This window comes from Solanum verrucosum, unplaced genomic scaffold (assembly GCF_900185275.1).
Source record: "Solanum verrucosum unplaced genomic scaffold, falcon-dt-bn FXZP01000229.1, whole genome shotgun sequence".
Classification (NCBI taxonomy): domain Eukaryota; kingdom Viridiplantae; phylum Streptophyta; class Magnoliopsida; order Solanales; family Solanaceae; genus Solanum; species Solanum verrucosum.
Genome location: NW_026020011.1, coordinates 4,998,595 through 5,020,303, shown reverse-complemented (window position 1 = coordinate 5,020,303; position 21,709 = coordinate 4,998,595). Strand labels below are relative to the sequence as shown.

At 30.3% G+C, this 21,709-nt stretch overlaps 2 protein-coding genes and 1 non-coding gene across 3 annotated transcripts; all 3 read right to left on the bottom strand.

Annotated features, from left to right (window-relative positions):
- Positions 1-3,686: 3,686 nt before the first annotated feature.
- LOC125820092 (aldehyde oxidase GLOX-like) lies at positions 3,687-5,393 on the bottom strand. The gene has a single exon (XM_049499510.1). It carries the CDS (start codon positions 5,391-5,393, stop codon positions 3,687-3,689), a length of 1,707 nt encoding a protein of 568 aa, XP_049355467.1.
- An 8,112-nt stretch (positions 5,394-13,505) lies between these two features.
- Positions 13,506-13,578, bottom strand: TRNAE-CUC (transfer RNA glutamic acid (anticodon CUC)). The gene has a single exon. It is a non-coding gene; the product is annotated as a tRNA-Glu (tRNA).
- A 4,924-nt stretch (positions 13,579-18,502) lies between these two features.
- On the bottom strand, positions 18,503-21,208 carry LOC125820097 (B-box zinc finger protein 20-like). The gene is made up of 3 exons (XM_049499515.1): positions 20,895-21,208; positions 19,629-20,120; positions 18,503-19,145 (listed from the first exon to the last, which is right to left on the bottom strand). The coding sequence occupies exons 1-3, from the start codon at positions 21,078-21,080 to the stop codon at positions 18,837-18,839; spliced, it is 987 nt and encodes a 328-aa protein (XP_049355472.1). The 5' UTR covers positions 21,081-21,208; the 3' UTR covers positions 18,503-18,836.
- Positions 21,209-21,709: the final 501 nt, after the last annotated feature.

Below are 21,709 nucleotides of genomic sequence, written 5' to 3'. Positions count from 1 at the left end.
CAAATATTTTAAAATTTAATTCAAATTTTGTACGAATCAAACTCAATAACTTTTTTACATGTCTACACATCGATAACTTGAAACTTGTAATTTAGACATTTTTTTGATAAAACATTTTGTAGGGATTTATATTTTTTAAACATAAACTATATACACTTATACTATTAGAAATAATTTTAAAATTCTCTCTGTTTCACTAATAATACAATACTATTATACTACGAGACTGATTTATCGTTAATTTGGACCGAGAGCTACGTGAATGCTTGAGAACAAAAAAACTCGTCCTTAATTTTAAATATCCGGTTCATTTACTGGTGTGTATATATAGCTAGCTCTGACATATTTTAAATAGTTAACTTATCTACGTAATAGGCGCTTGATGATACACACAAAAAAACTCTTTTAAAATTTGAAAACACACTATATCATATGTTCAGAAGCACAATTAAAATATGTGAGAAATTAAATTTAAAGGATTGTTGATGTATTTCGCCACATTTAATCTATTTTAGGACCGGTATATGTGCACCGTCCATGCCAATAGGGCAATCAATGTAGCCAAGTGACAATCAACTATTCAACTTGCTAGGCAATTTGTGGATAATCCATCAATGAGTTGTTGTGTTGTTTGATATAATTCGACTTATGAGGTTAAGGTCGATTCCACGAAGAATAACATAGTTTTGATCTTGATGATTCTTAAATTATCAAGTTGAACAAATTCTTAATTGTTTTTATATTTTTAAATAATGGATGAAAGAATTTAAAACACATAAATAAAAGTACGTAATAAAAATATGATTAGTAAAAATTGCAGGATTAAATGATATGTAATGAATTAATTTCCCAATTATTGGATTAGTCTAGAATTAACTCTGAAATTTGTGTTTAAATAGCCGTACTCTTTTATCAACCTTGGACTTAAGTTGATCGCTAGGGTTTTTCAACTATTAACAACGTTGTTTTAAGATTATTTAAAACATAATAATAATCGAGACCATTAATTAATAACTTTAATTTAGGGTCGCAGTCGAATCACGATATCCCTTTGTCATGATTCGAAATCAAATTAATTATTCCCTTTAACTTAACTCGAAATTTTGTCATTTGATTGACCAAACCCAAATGTATTTCCTTGGTAGCTAAAAATGTAAAGCCCAAAATATAGATTAGAACACATGAAAATATAGTTCAATATTGGGCCTAGCACCCAAGGAAGCCCAATTAATGGAATAGTTGGATATCATTTTTGTATATATATTTTGATTTGTCGCGCTTGAGCCAAAAAATAATAATTCTGAAACAATATATCTACCCTGATACCTTCGAGGTATATATAAAGTCTATATATATTTTATTCAGTTCTCAAAAATCTACCTGTAAAATTACTCTGAATATGTTATTGTTGTTGAGTAGGAGCATGAAAACAAGATCGGGGAGGACGTGAAGGATCAATGTTCCTAGTCCACATTGATCAATATCAATAAGAATAGCAACATCCTTTCACCTCTCATTTGATAAGTCTTATATGAAAATTTTGTTTTCCTTTGCTTAAAACATTCCTTTGAGACATATGACAAAATCATGAAGACCAATAATAAGTGAAAAAGTAAAATTTCGTTATGTATTTTTGAAAGAAATGTTAACGTACTAAATAATCACCTTCACAATGTTACCAAATAATAAAGATGTGATACTACAACTTGTTATTTGAGTTATTCTCATCCTTCTTATCTTTAAAGATTAAAAAAATCAGTAAGTATCATTCATTTATTCAAGAATTATGAGGGTCAACAATGTTAACTAAAGATTTTAACACATAATTTGTGTAAGATCTATTAGGCGAGCCCCGAGTGTTGGGCGTTAGGCGTGCTTAGGGCGTACAATCGGGCGCTTAGAGCGTAAGTCTTATAGAACTAAACCTCACACTTGAGTCTCGGCGCATTTTGCTAAAGCCCCGCCCCGGGGCGAGTCCCAACAGAGTCTTTTAAAACACTGGACCCACTACAACAAAAACAACTTTTAGCGGCAATAAATATTGACATTAATAAAGAGTGCTAAAGTCTTTACCGGCATTAGTTAAGTGCCATTAGAACCAATGTCGCTAAAGGCTTTATGGACATATACAAAGACAACTAATTACTGCTAAAAATACATATTTAGCGGCAATTAAGAATTAATTGCCACTAATGATCATTTTTGATATAGTGATCAGAGCGTAAGACGAGACGTTTTATGCAATACGGGCGAGGCATAAACCCCAAGACACGGTGCGTAAATTTTATTGATCTACGGAGCGTAGCCTCATGTATATTCAAATTAACTAAGTTACTAAAATTTTCCGAGTAGTCGAATGAGTTATGGTAGTGAAGACTAATAAAGAAACCTTCCAAAATATATGTGCAAGTGAAGACAACTTGTTTATTGCATTTTCTGGCCCGTGATCTATCTTCTTCTTTATATTGCCCGTGACTCTCTTTCATCTTCAACTAGCCTTTAGTTCTAACCTCCCTTCTTTTTTTTCTTTTTTAATTTATGTGGTTTAATTCGGAGTATATAATGATGAAATTAACTAATATTTCGTATGAATACAATAATTTATTTTTTGAAAAAATTAGCTTTACATATTTAGACATTACATCAAAGATTCTATTTTCTTTGATTTAATTTCTTAGTTAAGTAATATACAAGGCACAAATAGACCTTTATAAGCGCTTTATCCATTAGACTGCAATTAAGTAGTGTACACTCTAAAAATTACTTGTTTCATTTTATATTATTTGATCTTTATTAACTTGACACACTCTTTAACATTTTTTTAATTAAATATATATTTTATTAATAATGCTTTAGAACTTTTAAATTTGTTTACTATTACTTTATATAGGTATTTAATATTAAGAAGAGAAAGAAGAAAACATAATAAAGTTATCTTAGTTTCATAAATTAGATAAATAAAATGAGATAACTATTTTTAATACGTGACAAATAATATAAAATAGAGGAAATAAAGATGATGAAAGGAAATTTCAACAGATCTACAAATACAAATCACCTCCGTGGAGGAAAGGCAATAGATCTAACTTTGATTAGATCTTGATAAAGGTCAAAATACAAAGAATAAGACAAACTATTTAAGTATTCACACTATACTCACATTTGGTTTAATGCAGTACCTTTAATTCGCGGATTAAACTATTTCAAAATTACAGTTTTAGAATATTTTATAATTTTTAGACTAATATATCCTGGGTGAGATTAAATAAAAACAAGTTGAATGGGATAAAGTGATATATACCTTCACTCAAACAAATTATAATTTAATCTTGAATATCCCGCCTTATCACATGAATCGAACGATCCCATACTATCCATTTCGGTTCGATCCACCTCTGTCTTAAAAGTTGTAATTAATACAATTTTTCCTTTTTCTTAAAATAAAATAATAATTATCAGAATAGTCAATGAGGACAAGAAGTATAACAATTTTTTCATTAAATCAAAACAATCAAGACCTATGAATATCCTTACAATTACTCCTTTTCCCAAAAAGAGAAAAAAATTGTTTATAACCAACATAAATATAAAAATAATAACCTATAAAAGAAATTTTAATTGCTTTTTAATTCTTATATGTGTGTAGGAGGCAAGAAACAAAACAAAAATAAAAAATAAAAATATGTTCACTGAATTTTGACCCAAATTCCTTCACTTGGTATATCTTGATGAACCACAAATAAAAGATAATAACCAGGTGGAGCTAATTTAGCATTACTTGGTGTGACCACATTGATTTGATAGGCATTGTCCCCAATTAATTTCACATTTTCACTTGTTAACACCAATAATCTTTGATTCATCGTAAATGAATGTGTGTTAAATCCAGGTGCAACCATTGTTACCGTGACCAAATTTATGTCTACCCGCCCCGCAACCTTAAATCGTATGGGCATTCGTTGCCCATACCCGAATGCATATTGTGAAGCAGGAGAGATGATTTGTGGACGTAAGTACTCAGATATCGAATCCAAATAAGACGGTGAAAATGCCTCTAGGCTTAACTCAGTAGGAAAAAGAACTCCAGTGAAATTGTAATATATATGCGGATTACTACCCCCAACAAGAACTCGACCATCTCTGAGTAAAACCGCCGTTGAATGGTACATCCTTGGTATGGTACTCGAATTTTGTATCTCGAACCGAGAGTCAAACGGGTTGTCGGGTCGGTAAATCACGGGTTTCAAAACCGGGTCCCGACCACATTCCCATCCAGCTGTACCCATGGTGGCTCCATTAATGATCAAGACATTTCCATTGGGTAAAATTACCATATCACCCATTGTCCTAGCCAATGGCATGGTCTCCATAGTCCATTGTGGGTTCGGGTCGGTTATTGTGATTCGCCCGCAGGTACTCAACGCACCCGAAAAATTACCATTTAGAGCACTAGTATACGAACCTTTCGGGGCTCCACCACATACCAACACTTCAGCTTGAATTTCTTGTGCTTGTAAATTCTTCAATGGTAGAAGAACGGCCGAACCCGTACTCGGATAATTTCTCGGGTCACCACTTGGTATTTCCGGATAATTTTTCAATACTACATTTTTCGTATAATCAAACAATATAGCTCGATTATTCGCGAAAATGAATAAATTCCCATCCACATTAAGGAAAACAAAAGGGTATAAATTATTCTCAATTTTATTTGGATCATTTGTCTTCACAAGAAAAGGCAAACTATATGAATTATTTGCCGATGCACTCTTGGGATAAAACTCGTAATTAAAAGCCCTACGACCACCAATAATAATTTGTCTGCCATCTGGCAAAATATGATTGGTCGAATACCATCGTCGTTGAATTAATCCACCTTGAATTTCTTCCCAATCACACGTACCATTAGTAGTTACATTACTACAAGGCTTAAAAACTCGTACAACTTTCTCACCATCGTTGAATCCACCGGTTTGAACTAACGAACCGTCGGGGAACACGGAACCCGAGGAGCACCAAACATCGGTTTGGACCATGAGGGGACGTATCGAGTTGCTAGCAATGTCGTATTCTATAGAGTGAGCAGTGCAGTCTACTTTCAACGTAGTGTCATTTTGATCATACCGACATTTTCCATCAGGCAACGAAATGTTGGACATGCCAAAGTCAGTACGATCAAACATGACGACCCTATCGTTGTTGAGAAGTTGCATGTGCATGGCGGAAATTCCAATGTTTGATAGTAGTAAGTTCCAGCTTCCGCTCCGGCTGCTGAGAGCAGCAGCTACGGCGGAAGCGAAACTCGCCCATTGACATATGAGTAGTAGTAGTAGAAAGATGTGAGGATGTATGAAGAAAAGAATATTGTTGCTAGTACTAGTACTCTTCTTCATAATGAGTTGTGTTTTTTTGTTTGGTTTTTTGTGACAAGTTATGACAAAAAGTTATATTAAAAGGGGGTGGGGGGTGGGTGTATTAATGTAATAGAGGTGTATTTTTCTTGGTTGTGGGACTTTGGGATATGTGTGTGTGGTTAATAAAAGTTATGACGAATGGATGTCCTTTATTTATAGGATAATATTTAGTACCACAAAGCTAAGCAAGCAAGCAATCGCGTGAAGTTTTAAAACTTTGTGTTTGGTTTTTGCTCGATGTTCAATATAAGTTCAGTTAAATTTGGTTTTATATTTTGTTAAGAGTAGGATCGATGATCCAGTCCTTAACAAAAATAATTATATATTCAAGGTTCAAGTTTGAAACCTTTGATTACAAATAAAAAAAATATTTACCACACGTCATTGATCTTATTGATGGGAAATTGGAGCTCAACTTTTATGGACAATTGAAGTGTTAAACAATTTTCGCTCTATCAATCACTTAAATGGTACTTGTACGTAAATATTTAAGTTATATATATTTGATTTATTAAAAATATAATTTAAACTACAGTCCCTAAGAGTTATAGGTATTTTTGTAATTAAGTGTGTGTATTTAAAAATGAAAATGAATTAATTTTATGGAAAATTTATATTCACAAATTTGATTAAAAAATAGAATAAGAAGACATAATATTTTCACATGAATGAGATAAGAAGTTCTCTGTGGATCCACCTGATGATGCATGTCTCTTACTTTATTAGTTACCACATGAGTCAAAATATATTTAAAATATGAAAAATTCATCGAATTTATTCTTTATTAATAATTTAGTTTAAAAATATCATCTTTATATATTATATATTTCTACTTGTTACTTTTAACATTTGATACTTGAATAGTATGAATACATTCAAGGAATATATACCTTTACCATTTACTTGAATTAACTTAACATGCTCATATACTTCCTTTTACTTGTAGTCTTTTGTTTGTTATTTAGATACGTATCGATAATATTAAATGTTCAGTAATATGATTTTCAAAAGTATTTTTTGTCATAAATATTTCTAAAGAGTAAAGAGTAGCAATTAGATAAGTCGAAATTGAACAAAAATCAAAAGACAATTTAAACAAGCAATTAAAGACTGAATTTTATCGTGTAAAATGAATTATTGAAATAGATTCTTGCAATTGTTATTAGCCTTAATTCTCATATTAAATTGGTACTTATATGTTTATGGTAATTGGTAACTGATAATCAATTTTTCTTAACTTCTATTCTCATTTCATCACATAAGTCAAGTCTCAATTAATGTGGATTTGTGTTCTAAACACACAATTAGCCAAACGAATAAATTGTTTACTATCTTTGTGTTATTCATTTCAATTCTGTTAGTATTTATTTTTGGCTATATATAGTCACAAGTCAAGTCATAAAACATATTGTTTGCACTTTGGTTAATCCAACAGATTTTACGAATTTGTCTCTCATGCTACAATACATCATCATCAAGTTTAAAAGTACACGTAGCATGTAAATATTTATGTTATGTTTTATTAAAGCCATTTATATCATTCTGATATTATTTTTGATAATTAGCTAAAATTGTTTTTTTTAAAATAGAAAATATGGAAGTGGTATTTATTTATAATGAAGTAATGAAATGGAATTTATTACTTTGCTTGCTTTAAATACACAATTGGACATGTTAAAAGTAGTTGATGAAACACCAAAATTGTAATGCTAAAAAAAGGTCCTAGAAAAAGGTATTTTGAGAATATAATTAGCACTTAATCTAAATAAGCTAGCTTGCCACTTATTTAATCATCTGCTCATAGATAAAGATTATACAATTCCAATCGTTTGGTACGTTAGACAATCATGGATCAATATTTAATTTTGGGAGAAAAATGAGTACTATTATATTTTTATTCGATTAATAATTCTAAAATAAATTTTATTAAGATTAATAATTAGTATTGAAATAAGTTATCTCTGTCAGAGGATAAATAATAGTATCGAGATAAGTTATTCGAGAATATGACTTCTAGAATTTGCTGCGGATTTGAACTTTCAAATGGAAAAAATTATGACAAGAATTTTTTTTTATAGGTTCGCAAATTAATTAATTTGAGCTTCAAATTGGATATTGAATATTGGGTGAGAGATTAAATGAGTGTTTGAATATAAAAATAACAAAATTTGAAGAACAAAAAGTAGTATTGTATTTGTTTTTAAGTTGAAAAGGGAGTTGTGATTCGCACAATTGAATTTACTTTTTGATTTTTCGTGAGTAATTTGAATTGAAAATTGTGAAAAAAAAATAAAAGTTTTTTGAATTTTGGAAAATAATAATAATTCTATCTCTAAACAATGTATTCCGAAAAAATAAATATTCATGACTAAAATGGACATTTAAAAAGCAATTTATTTATTTGATAAATCAAGAAAGGGCAATTTTTTTACCTATTACGCACTCAATTAAATGATTAATTACTTTGAAAAATGTAGAAACATTTGTGGATACTTAGAACAAAGGTCCACTAAGATTGGTAACGTGACGTGATAAAGAATGAAATTTATGATTTTAATTTAATATTTTATCAGGTTCGATCTTTATAATTTTACTATCGCTACTATCCAATAATACTCGTCCATTATTAACTTTGCACATTTCTTAAAAAATTATAAACATAAGGATAATTTTACTATATCATCCTTTGAATATACAATGTCTTGAAAAATGTAATAAGAAAATGACTATAATTAATGATAAGGGTAAATTAAAACTAAGCGTAAAATTATCCATTAATTTCATAAAGTGAACAATATTGTTGGACATCCTAAATAGTATAATGGACAACTAATTTTGAACGGAGGGAGTACAATATTAATATTATGAAATTAAATATAATATATTCAGATTTTATTTTTTAAAAGTTGGGAATGAAATGCTTGGGCATGAAGAATATAGAAAAAACCAACCTGAATTGTGGTACAGTGGAGGGACCTCTCCATCTTTAATAAGAGGTTTCGGGTTCGAATCTTGGGTATGGAGAAAATCCTATTGGGAGCACCACCCCCTAATGAGCCATGCAATGCAATGCGTGATTTAGATTTAATCAGGATTCTAATACGGACTACAAACACCGGATGAAAAATCAAATTAAAAAAATATAGGAAAAAAATAAGTAAGGGTTGGCTTGTTAACCAAATATTCTATTTAGTGGTACATAATATGCAGAAAAAAGCCTGTATTTTTTTCATCTTTCGGTGCCTTCTTGCTAATGACAAACTAAAATAAAGAGAAAAATTCTAGACTTTTCAAAGTTCTAAACTTAAAGCACAAATATTATTTCTCTTTTTAATTTAGCTTTTCAATGAGAATGCAAAATAAAATAAAATAAAAAAATAGTATGATTTCTTTTTTAATATAATTCTTTTTCATACGTGTTTTCAATATATTTTACTTGAATCAGATATCAGAAACAACCTCTCTACAAATTACAATTGCTTTCACAAGATAGAAGCAAGGTTACATACGCACCATCCTCTCCATACCCTACTTATGATATTATACTGAATACGTTTTTGTTATTGTTATTGTTATTGTGAGAATGTAAACAAATTAGAAACGCAAGGAAATGAAGAAAAAAGAAAGTTTAAGTTAAGGAATTTTCAAATGAGAAGAAGAAAAAATGAATGCAAAAGAAGCTTTTCAACTAAAAATTTCAAAGTTCTTTTATTCACTATAACCTTAATAACATTAGTTGAGGATACATAGCATGCTAATTAATTACACAATTTTAATTGTGGTAAATTAATTAAACCTCTTTGTTCACATGAAGTAACTACTTAAGGCCCCAAATAATACTTTTGGTTATTCATTTGTTCTATGGGAGGTAATTTCGTGAAACATCTAAATAATGTTGATCAAGTTGCAATGGATCTTAACACTAAAAAAAAAAAAAAACTGAATGTAACGACAGACAAATTTTATAGCAAAAAGTAAAATTTATTTAACAACAATTTATGTTAACTACAAGCGAAATAGAGAAAGATTTGCGATAAAGTTCGTAGACATTTTCATTTTTTAAGTAGTAAGTTGGATGTGGAGTGAGTTCTATAGACCAACAATTGAAAATCCAACCCATTTTTATTTTATTTTTTTAATTAATGGACCTTTTAGATTATGGTCTAAAGAATCATTAAAAGTTAGATTAATGTCTAAAAGTTTACAAGTTATTGCAACCGTGAGATGATAACAGGCCATGCATTGCTTTTTTATGTTTTGATTTTGCCCCGGATTTGATCTTTTATTACATGATTGCCTGCAGATAATTTCGTAAATATTGCAAAACCAAAGGATGATTCTATTTAAAAAGGCACCAATTGATGTCAGAGAGTACACCTGCCAAGTCCTTTAGCTTTTCCACAATTGTGATCCCATGTGCTTATCCTTTATTCATAGACATATTTTCTCTCTCTCTTTATAAAAATTCTATATTCACAATTTAGCTTATGTTAATTTTTTAAAAAAATCACAATAAGCTTTTGTTAATAAAAACAATCACAATTATTATTAAAAAATCGTCCACTTTAATGTATATAATATTTTTGCAGTAATGAGATAATGAAGACAATTGTAAACTAATACAATTTTAGTAGTTAATATTTAATAATTAACAACATTTGATTGACTCTTTAAATTTTATTTGTGCCATAAACATTGGGATAAGAGAAGTAACATATATTATAAAAATTTACTTAAGGGCCCGTTTGGTCATGCGATATGGTATCATGATATGCAAGCATGAGATGAAATTGAAGGTTTGTTTGGACATGCGATATGAAATTTTTGTGTTGTATATTTTCTCATAAACATAAAAATCTCATAAGTTGTAAAACTATTAAAATAGTCCCAATTGTTTATTCAATCTTATCAAATAAACAAAAAATTATAAAATCGCATAATAAATTATTACAAAGTTATTTGTTCTCCACTTAAGTAATTGTTTCATCTAACTTTAATTTAATAAAAAAAAAATTGAACATAGATTGTAGTGTACTAGTCTTTAATATAATCCTCCCACATAGTACGGACAATTTCCTCACATTGAACTTGCATTTCTCGATCATGTGATCAAGAAGACGAACCAACATTGTTACTTTGAGCCATTTGTTGGTCAATATCCTCCGCAACTATATCTTCATGTTCATAGACCATAAATAATTCATCACTACTTTGGTATTATCACAAATAATTATGTAACACTGCACAAGCTATGACAATTTTCACTTGTGTATCAATATCATAATGGTTCATGCCTTGTTTCAGTATTCTAAATCTATTTTTCCAAGCTCCAAAAGTTTGTTCAATCACATTGCGCAGAGATGAATGCCTATAATTAAATAGTTCTTTGGCATTTTGAGGCTCTCTTTCACTTCCTCGGTAATCTTGCAAATGATAGCGTAGTCCTTTGTATGGAGCTAAAAATCCTTTTGTGTTTCAGAAACCAGCATCAACGACATAATATTTATCTACCAAAAAACATTTTATAGAGAATTACTAAAAGCATATGTGATGTAAATGAGACAGCTTTGTGTAAATAAATAATATTTATTCTAAGGATGTAATTTAAAGTTACCATGTGGCGGAAATGGAAATTGTGACGTTGGTTCAACAAGTGCATTCTCAAGTACTTTACTATCATGTGCAGTACCTTCCCAACCAGCAGCAACAAAGGTAAATCGCATATCAAAATCACAAGCACATAAGATATTTTGTGATGTTCTTCCTTTGCGATTACGATATGCTTGTTGCACCGCTTTAGGAACCTCCCCTTCTATATATGTTCCATCAATCACACCAACACAACCCTACCAAATAAAAAATACATCAATATTAGTTTACTGAACATAAAATAAATTGGAAGCATTATAGAATGCACTTCATAAAAATAATATTTGTAAGAGTAATAAAAATAGTGCTTCCAAGACAATGCAAAGTCATAAAATAAATATTATCTCATTAAACAAAGTTGATAGGAAATTTGTAACTAAATACTAATAACTTACACATAAAATATAAATGTTCACTTATTAAGGCCATAAAATAAATTTTATTAATGTGATTGAAATTTTACCTTAAACCAAGGCCAAAATTGAGTATTATGTCTAATTTTGGAATGTACACCAGTCATGTTTTTTGGTTGTATAAATGTTGGTGCCATCTTGCTAATTGCCTCGGCAACTATTTTAACATGCCGGTTAATTGTTTCAAGTGAATGTTGAAAAGTTTCACAATCGTGAGGTGTGAGTTAAAGTGACTATATATTGGTGAGAATAATAAATTTTATGTTGGTGATAATAATAAATTTTAAAAAGTAATGATGTGATTATAAATTTTATTTACATATGAAACAAATGGTGAGTAGATATAAATGTGGGGTTGTTTTAACAAAATATAAACTCATGGATCAATTATTGTATTAAAAAATCTCAAATCATGATATGGAATCACCATATAATTCCATATCATGGTTTTTGGAGAATATGGTATCACCTCTCATGATATGGAATCATGAGATGGAATCAGCGTAAAATCGCATGTCCAAACGATGGTTTCATCTCACGATACCATATCGTGATATGATATCGCATGCCAAACGCCTACTTAAAAAGTACTATAAATTACAATAATCAAAAGAAGTAACATGTAATATTTAATTTGGAAACTACGTACAAAGTATTGTAAATCTCAATAATTAACAACATTTGATTGACTCTTGAAATTCTATTTGTGCTACATACATTGGGATAACAGAAGTAACATATATTATTAAAAATTTATGTTAAAAGTACTATAAATTACAATAATCAAAAGAAGTAACATGTACTCCTAATATTTAATTCGGAAACTAAGTAGAAAGTATTGTAAATCTCAATAATTAACAACATTTGATTGACTCTTAAATTCTATCTGTGCTACATATATTGGGACAAGAGAAGTAATATATATTATTTAAAAATTACGTAAAAATACTATAAATTACAATAATTAACAATTTAAAATATTTAAAAATAATATTAAAAATTTAATTGACTATCTAAATTCTACATGTCACATAAAGTGATACAAAAACATATATAACAAATATTGGGCCCATGCTAGCACGGGCACTTGTGTCTAGTAACTTTATAAGTAGGAATAAAATCTAAATTGTGACATCCTTGAAAAAGGGCCATTTGTGTAAATCACACAAGTTTTACCAAGTGTCTAGGGAAGCTAATATGATTGATCCACCTCAAATTGCCACCTCTTTGCCCAATTCTTGTGGTCTTAATGTACTCTTGTTGTTTCATTTTCATCTCTCTTTCAGACAAGGGTCTAACCAAAACAACATTTTTATCATTACAAGGTAATATTCACGTATACACTATTTTTTTTTCCAGATTTCATTTATGATTGTTATTATTGTATACTTTTGTCATTCTAGCCTTTTCCCATAATTTAGCATTCACGGGATGATCCACGAGATAAGTGATAGATTTGGCATATGTATAATGGGTTCAATTGAACCCATTATTTTCGATTCAGAATATAGGTATGCATGTAAAATGTAAATGTAGCAATTCATATTTCTTTCACAAAAGATAGAGAAGCTATTCTGAAGATAGACATCTAACCGCTCAATTGAATTTCACTTAAGAGATTATTAAAGAATCAAATAAAAATTCATTGTTTCACTAAAACCAATCGATATATATTGAAGATTGAGACAAGTGTTGTTTGATTATTAAATATCATTAGTTACGTCTCTACTTTCAAATGAGTAATGATTAATAATTAAATAGATTCATCTTTTCATTTAACACATTTGCCTTTTGATTTATGTATAGTTCTTACATTATCATGTATATAGCTTAAATCGTATCATTATTATCATATGAAAGAAGAAAAGAACTCTTCCTTCTCGGGAAAAAGATTCAATAACAACAATATATATAAACAAATAAGTTATTTACGATAAAAAGATTCAATAACAACAACAATATATATAAACAAACAAGTTATTTACGATAAGACTCTTGACAAAACAAGAAATAAAAAAAAAAAAACTAATTCCGTTGCCGGGACTTGAACCCGGGTCTCTCGGGTGAGAGCCGAGTATCCTAACCAACTAGACTACAACGGATTTGTTGCTTAATCATTTGTTTGTATTTATATAATATCGTAAAGAACGTCCACATCCCAATCCCAACAATTGTGTACTGCAAAACAATCTTAAAGTTGAATAAGAATATCAGATATATCTCATGATTATTTTGCAGAATTTTCACTGAGGGAGTTCAACATAGCTTTTTCAACGTAGGAGATTCAATCCCTAGCTTCGCCCCTGTTCGTAAAAAATGTTACGGGGACACATACTTATATATATTAAGAAATTTATTAAATATTTAGTAACACATTTAATTGTTACTTATTATGATATGAATTTAACATTATCGTACAAATTTATAAACTTCAAATCTTCGATCCACCTCTAAATGATTTACCACATGATTGTTAGATAGTGGAATGCCAAGAACAGGATATGCCACCATTTTTTGTTTAGGAGATATAATAGAGTGTAGCTATTTTTAAATCAAATTGGTTAATAAAAACATGTTCTTTTGTTTTGGAAATAGATGACATGATGGACCCCTTTGTTAATTAAAAATTATTATTGATAAGAAAATATCTACTGGTTGCAAATTGCAATATTCAAGTACAATAATTAATATGCAGAAGTATGTGTGATAAACATGTCAAAAATAGTCAAATACCACAAACATTACAAGTATTTTGAGACGGATGGAATATATTTCTTACCTAATAATAATAACATCTAATACTTACTATTAATGATATCACACTCGTAATGACTCGAAAGGTCATTTTTGGATATTTTTATAAAATTACCGTTTTATCCCTCTCGATAGTTATCTCGAGTAATTTCTGATCAGTCGATAAAGTGTGTTTAGAATTTTTTTTGAACTATTCGATAGCTACGATTATTTAATTGATAAATAATTTTTAAATAATTAATTTAATTTGTAACTAATAAGCTAAAGTGATAATTTTTCATCACCGAATGCGATCATGAATTTCTGTAATATTAAATTTTGATTAGACGTTAGTGGAACAATCTTTAATATACTATATATAGTTGAATTTGGATTGGAATATAAATTGTTCAATATAGTAATTGTTGCCAATGATTTGTGCAGTGGCAATTGGTTTTGCACCAAAGGGAAGGATATTAATTATTAGCGTACTGTTTGTGTTTCTTGCCTTTTTTTTTTTTTAATGTCTTGAAAATCATCACATTATTATATTGGTTGGAGGATTTGATTATTGATAATTTAATAAATTGTTGATATGTAATGATTGCTATACTATGTGTGGTTAGCAATTAGGAATATAATTAGAATTGGAGATACAGTGAGGACGTATGTATTCTTAGGTTCGGAGGTGGTGTTCTTTTCGTGGATGATTGGCAATTTGACTTAATTTCTTATTATAATCACATTATGAGTTAAGTTTTGGCATATTGAGATAGGTAATTAAATATTAAATATATCCTATCATATAAATACCATTAAATTTATGGTATTGGAGAATGGAAATTTACCCTAGACTTGAAATTTGGAAATATGAGGGTTGACATGATAATTGGCATCAAAATTTAGGAACTTGATTTTAAGTTTGTATAAGTTTTTGGGTCTAGGCTAGACCTATAGTAATATGGTTGTTGTTAGTTTTGAAAACTTATTGTGATTAATTATTTGAATAGATTGCATTGATTTGGAAGCCTAACGAAAAGGGAAGGCTCAAGTCCCGGAGTAATTGTTCGACTATTTGAGGCAAGTGGGTTTCTAAACCCTTGTTAAGTGTATGAAATTCGTGTATTTCCTTGTAATATGTGTTTGGGGGTAATGAGACTTGGTGATGGGTTGACTTATCTATATTGATTAATTGTAATGATAAAAAAGGGATAATAAAAGGCAATGTGATTAATTGTTTGTGTGTGATGTGTTGAGAATGGTTTGAAAGGCTTGTTGAATCATTGCTGATGTTGTATCATGATTGTGTTGTTGTGAATTGTGCAATATTATGAAAATGGTCATCTCTTCATTATTTGTGCATGTCATTTGCATTGTTCTGAGACATGGTTGTGACAAGTGTTATGTGAATTGAGAAAGAATAAGAAATTAAGAAGGATGTACTATTTCGAGGGACGTATCGCGTGCCGCAATGGATACTATATTTCGAGGGACGTATCGCGCGCCGTGATGGATACTATATTTCGAGGGACGTATTGTGCGCCGCAATGGTTACTATTATCGAGGGTCGTATCGTGCGCCGCGATGGATGCATGGACAAATATGTCCCCCATGGGTCCCAGACTGAGAGACAGTGGGTGTGTATCACTAGGTCAGACATGAATCACTATACTTGACATTACATTCCATTGCATTGCACATATTTATCATTAGTGAACTTGATATTGTGTTTTGCTGATCTTGTGAGTGCCTCTCTGTGGAACTTTGTGAGTGCCTTTCTGTGGAATTTGATTGATAAATATTGAGGATATGTAATTGTTAGAGTGTTGTGGTTGAGCTGTGTGCTATGTGAATTATGAGCTGTTAGGTTGGACTGGTTTTAAGCAGGTTGTAGTTGTGGAGGTTTTAATTGATGAATATTGAGCTTGTTGTTGAGAATATGTGATTGTTAGAATGTTGTTGTTGAGATATGTGCTTGTAAATTGTGAACTGTTAGGTTGGGCTGGTTTTATGCATGTTGTAGTTGTGGAGGTTCGGTTGGGGTGTAAGGAGTACCCGTATTCTATCCCCTTAGCTTGTGTTTAGAGATTTACTTGCTGAGTACCATGTGGTTTGGTACTCACCCCTTGCTACTACATTTATTTTTGTAGGTTATTAGCCTGGACCTTTGTGATATTTTCTCTTCTCCTTGTTTAAGGCTTCTTGTGGAGGTTTATGAGGTAGCTGCTTGTCATTTAAGCAGAACTTATTTCTCCTTAATTATGATCTTGTTCTATTCTAGAAATAGGGTCATTTGAGACTTGTGTTTTTATTTTGAATAAATTGTAATACTTTAGAGGCTTGTACACGTGATAACCAGATTTTAGGAGTATTTTTGAGTTGATAATAAAATTTCCGCATTTTATTGTAATGATTGAGTTTTAAGCTGACTTGTCTTGGTGGGATAAGACGAGTGTCATCACGTCCATTTTTGGGTCGTGACAACACTATAAAAGAATGCTCATTTAAAACTTTTCACATTACATTAAAAATGATTTTTAGCGGCAATTAATTAATGGTAATAGCTTAATTACCATTAAATATGTATTTTTAGTGGCAATTAACACTCTTTGTAAATGTCTTTAAAGCCTATAATGACGTTGGATTTAATGACAATTAGCTAATATCAGTAAAAGCTTTACTACCTCCGTCCACTTTTAATTGTTATGATTTCCTTTTTAAGGGTCAAACGATAGGTACTTTGACTAACATTTTACGATGTATTTTTTTTTATCATATTGATATGCAAAAAATTGTAATTTATAGTACTTTTCGTATAGTTTTTAAATATCTAAATTTTTTGTTTTAAATATCGAATTAATGTAATTTAATTTCACTTTGAAAATTAGTCAAATTAACTTTCGAAAAGCGCAACATGACAATTAAAAATGGACGAAAAAAGTAATACTTTATATTTATATGCATATTTGTTACCGCTAAAAGCTATTTGTATTGTAATATCAATAAAATTCTAAAGTTTGATTATAAATCATTTTCAACAAAGCTGTTGTAATTAATTAAACATTCATTAATCTCATCACCAAATTCATGTGCTACACATGGTAATTGACCCATAAATGCAAAAGACTTGTCAAAATATGAGTTAAAGATTCTAGTTATTTTAAATTAATAATTTATAAATATTCAATATATTTTTTAAAAATTACAAAATTCGGACCAATAATTATCTAATTTGGCTGAACATACAATTTGTATTCTAGCTCTGCCCCTTTGCATAGAGAATAACAAAAGGAAATATAAATTGGAGAGAAATTTAAGATCGTTTATAGGATCAGAGGATTCTACTAAAGAAGATGAAGCTATGAAAAGATAACTTGGTTATGGATCGAAGAAAACTTCTTAAATTAGGTTGATTACAATTTACAAATATACAAGACAACTCTTATTTATACCTGTCTAATTCTAGATATTTGCTAGATACATATACAAGAAAATTCTGATAACTTTATCTTTTATCTAGAATATCTAGACATTTCTTCAAAATGAATATCCTAGATACTACCGTTCTAGGCTATTCTAAAAACTGTACTATAAAATCTATAATATTCATAAAATCAACTCTAATAATTTCATGCAACGTACACCCACTAATTATATGTTGGATCTGCCTGTCTACAATTACACTTTGTAGGTGGAGCAATAATTTGACTAACAATGAGATTCTATAGTGTCCAAATTTGTGCATCAAAGTAAAATAAACTCCAAAATTTGGGACTAAACTTGAAGTTGTTCAAGGTTCCACTTTTCAGTCTTTATAGAGAGAATTTTCTTGACATACGATTGACACGGCTTAAGTTCATAGTAACGTATTGTTCATTTTGACCTAATAAATCTCATGAATTTGTCCCCTTGACTATGTTATAGTCGAGTTCAAAAGTATTTGTATCATGTGAACTTGTGTTATACATTATAACCTTTTTATCTTTTTCTCCCGCTCCAATGTGGGATTAACTTACTTAATTAAGTTGTCATGTTACACTCATTCTTTAGAAACTTGTCAGTCCTTGTATTTGATTAGCTCTAATCAGTCCACCCTCTATCATGGGCGTCACAATGACAAGGTAAAGACACTTCCAATTTGCTAGTCTACCTCTTTTATATTTCATACCAAAAAGATTAAAAAAATACTTTCCTTAAACCGTCACATCTTTGATCAAAATCAAACCATAACAGGAAAATTTTCATGAAAATATAGATAACGAAAGAACATGACCTGAGATAGGCTGTTAGTCACATATTCAATACCTAATCTTAAGTTTCCATTCATAGGATTCATAAAAAAAAAAAAGATATTTACATCAACAAAAAGATCCTTGCACTAAGCTAGTACGAGGCACAACAAACTTGAGATTTTAAGAACTACAACAAAGCCAATTGTAGCAAAAAGATAGGGTCATCATCATTTTTTTGAGGTTCAAACTAAACCAAAAAAAAGAAGAAGACAAAAGTGATGAACAAGTTAGAGAAAAAGATTATAGAAGCCATCTCGATTTGTTGCTTGTCATCCTTGCATAGAAACATCAGTATAAAATTGGAACGATACAGAGAAGATCATCGTTCAAATTTTCTACCAAAGAGTTCTTGATCTCTTGAAAGAAGTGGAAGGTGACTTCATTTGTGGGACAGCAAATGAGTTGTCATCTGTCCACTTTCTACTGGACTTCATGTTAGTAACTTCTCTTGATTCTTTTAGGCCAATTTTCCCACCAAAGTTCAAATTTTGTGAAGGAAAAAATTGGATCTGAGTCTCTTGCTTTGACTCTGGAAGAGGAGGGGCTTGAGGGACCCAAATACCAACATTTTGTGGTGGAAAAGAACTCAATTGACTCTCAAGATCAGTATCCCAAAATGACAACATATCCTCATCACCAATATTCTGTCAATGACCACAAAAATAACAGATCAGAACAATTTTCATTATATTTTACACTATGTAGAAGAGATAATTAAGTAAATAAAAGAGTACGCTCTCTAGCCGCTTAAGTTTTCCTATGAGGAAGTCATACACTATAACATGGTACCAGAACAGACATAGATCTAAAGCTCTAGTCTCACAACCATCCATCCTTTAAGAGACATGAAAAGTGCCCTCTCTCTAGATAAGAGGGGACCCTCCAATCTTAAGGTTGTGGGTTCTCCTAGAGAAGGGTAAAAAAAAAGTGTACACTCAAGTCTCACCACTATTATTTGGAAAAAATTCCACGTGCTTGACTCATAAAAAGAAATCAGGCCCTGGCATGAATATGTGTTTGCTCTTTGTGGTGACTTCAACTTTTAGAAGAGAAAATCACACGTTCCAACACACAATTGACAAAATATGCAGAGAAAAGACTAAAAATCAAGGAGCATGAATACAAACCTTGGAGTAAACATTAGGAGTTGAACAATCAAGAAAATCTTCAACATGCCAACCAGGCAACATCTCTAAATACTCTGATATACTACTTGTTAAGTTATTCCCCCCTCCATTCACCAATTGCACATTATTATTACATCCACCAACTTTCTCTTTAACAACTTTCACTGATTCCACAGCGGATGATACTGCTCCTCCCTTAGTGTTGCTAGTAATCGTGGAGGAAACAGAAACAGAACCAGCAACAGACTTACTAATGGGATTCTGAGACTTCAAATTTGAAACACACAAATCCGCGGAGGAAATTGCTGATTGTGATTGTGATTGTAATTGTGATGGAGCAGAGTAGAGATCAGAGTTTACTGAGAGTTTGATACCAGTAAGAAGGTATCTATTGTGTTTTTGAGTGTGTTCATTAGCTTTGTGTATTGGAATATCACACTCTCTACACATAATAGCCCTGTCTTGTTGACAAAACAAGAAACCCCTCCTTTCCTGTCAATCAAAAACAAGACAAAACCATCATCAACAAGGTAAAATCAAACAAAAAAATGTCCTCTTATGTACCAAGTTTGTCAAAGAGCCCATCATCGATAGTGACAGAGCCAGAAATTTTATACGGGCTATTCAGAATAATTCTAGGATGTTACAATTGGGATTTTAGTCTATGGACTAAAGCAACTATTGAACCCCCTTTTACAACTATGCTAGCATAGATTTTTTAAATTTCATTATTTTATGTCAAGAAGATTCAATAGTTTGCACTCCTATGAGTATTTTTTTTATTTTTATGAAGGGGAATTTATTAAAAAGCACGTTAATTATTAAAATGAATCATTTTCACCCTATTTAAGAGTATAGATTTTTTGACTAAGGGGAATTCATTTGAAGACCCTTGCCACTACTTAGTTCCGCCACTAGTGATCAACATTCAAGCAACCAAAAAATCAAGACTAAGGTCGATAGTGACATTACTAATAATTATAAAGGTGCTTTCTGAAGTCTTAACCATGTTATCACACCCTTAATTCTTGTAATTAATTAACTTTTTTTTTTTTTTTTTAAAAGAAACTTTGAGATCAAATTCACAACATATCATATGTTGTACTTTCTATCTACCTAAGCCTTAATAAATAGTACCATCCAATAGTCGATACTTGTAATAACATAAGTCTCTATATTAAATAACTTAGATGTGTAAAAGTTGACACGAACACTATTATTATTAACAAGTACTTTAAGAACAAAGCTTTTAAAGTCGAGTTATACCTGACAGATGTCACACATAGGAGCTTGTTTAGGAGAAGGTTGAAGGAGAGAAAAACGTTGATGTTTGCTAGCAAGTTTGTTAACATGATGGACACGATGATCACAATCATCACAAAGAGCAGCCTCATCCGCTGTACAAAAAACAACGGCTTCCTTCTTGTTACACACATCACATTGAATCTTCATTTGAATTCAAATTTAAATTTAAATAATAGCCTCTTTTTTTTTTTTTTTATGGATCAAGATTGTTGCTATAAGTGAGAGGAAAAAAGAGAAATGGAGAGTTTTAAGAAAGGAAGATGGGAGGAGATAAAAGAGAGAGAAGATAGGAGGATTATTTATTGCAGTAATAGACTACTACAAGTAGTACTATAATTGGAAGTTATAAATCTTTAAAATATTGTACATATTGGAATGTGTATATCGTTTTAAGCGGATTCAAGATTTGAAATTTATGATTTCTCATAATCACTTAACTTCGTAACTTATTTATGCTATTGACTTCACAATTAGTTATTCTCTTTTCTTTCGTCGTAATTTATGTGAATGAGTTCAGAGTACCGAAAATCAAAATATTTAATTTTGTTAAGATATAAATTATAAAATAATATTTCTATATTTAAAAATTACATAAAAAAATATAAGTCAACATAATTATACAAGTCAACTAGGAAAAATAGTGTGACCTTTGACGAAGATAAAAAGTTAACTAATGATTTAAAATAAATTCTTTTATCATAATTATAATGGTAAAAGAAAACTTTGGAATTTTCAAATAATAACACCTAATCTTTATCATGGTAAATGTCACTAGG

Bases quoted from the DNA above. Each gene is read 5' to 3' on its own strand.
- LOC125820092 (XM_049499510.1), bottom strand. From the start codon at position 5,393: ATGAAGAAGAGTACTAGTACTAGCAACAATATTCTTTTCTTCATACAT.
- LOC125820097 (XM_049499515.1), bottom strand. From the start codon at position 21,080: ATGAAGATTCAATGTGATGTGTGTAACAAGAAGGAAGCCGTTGTTTTT. The intron at 20,121-20,894 runs GTATAACTCGAC...TTTGATTGACAG, and splicing joins CTATGTGTGACATCTGTCAG to GAAAGGAGGGGTTTCTTGTT. The intron at 19,146-19,628 runs GTTTGTATTCAT...GGTCATTGACAG, and splicing joins CTCCTAATGTTTACTCCAAG to AATATTGGTGATGAGGATAT.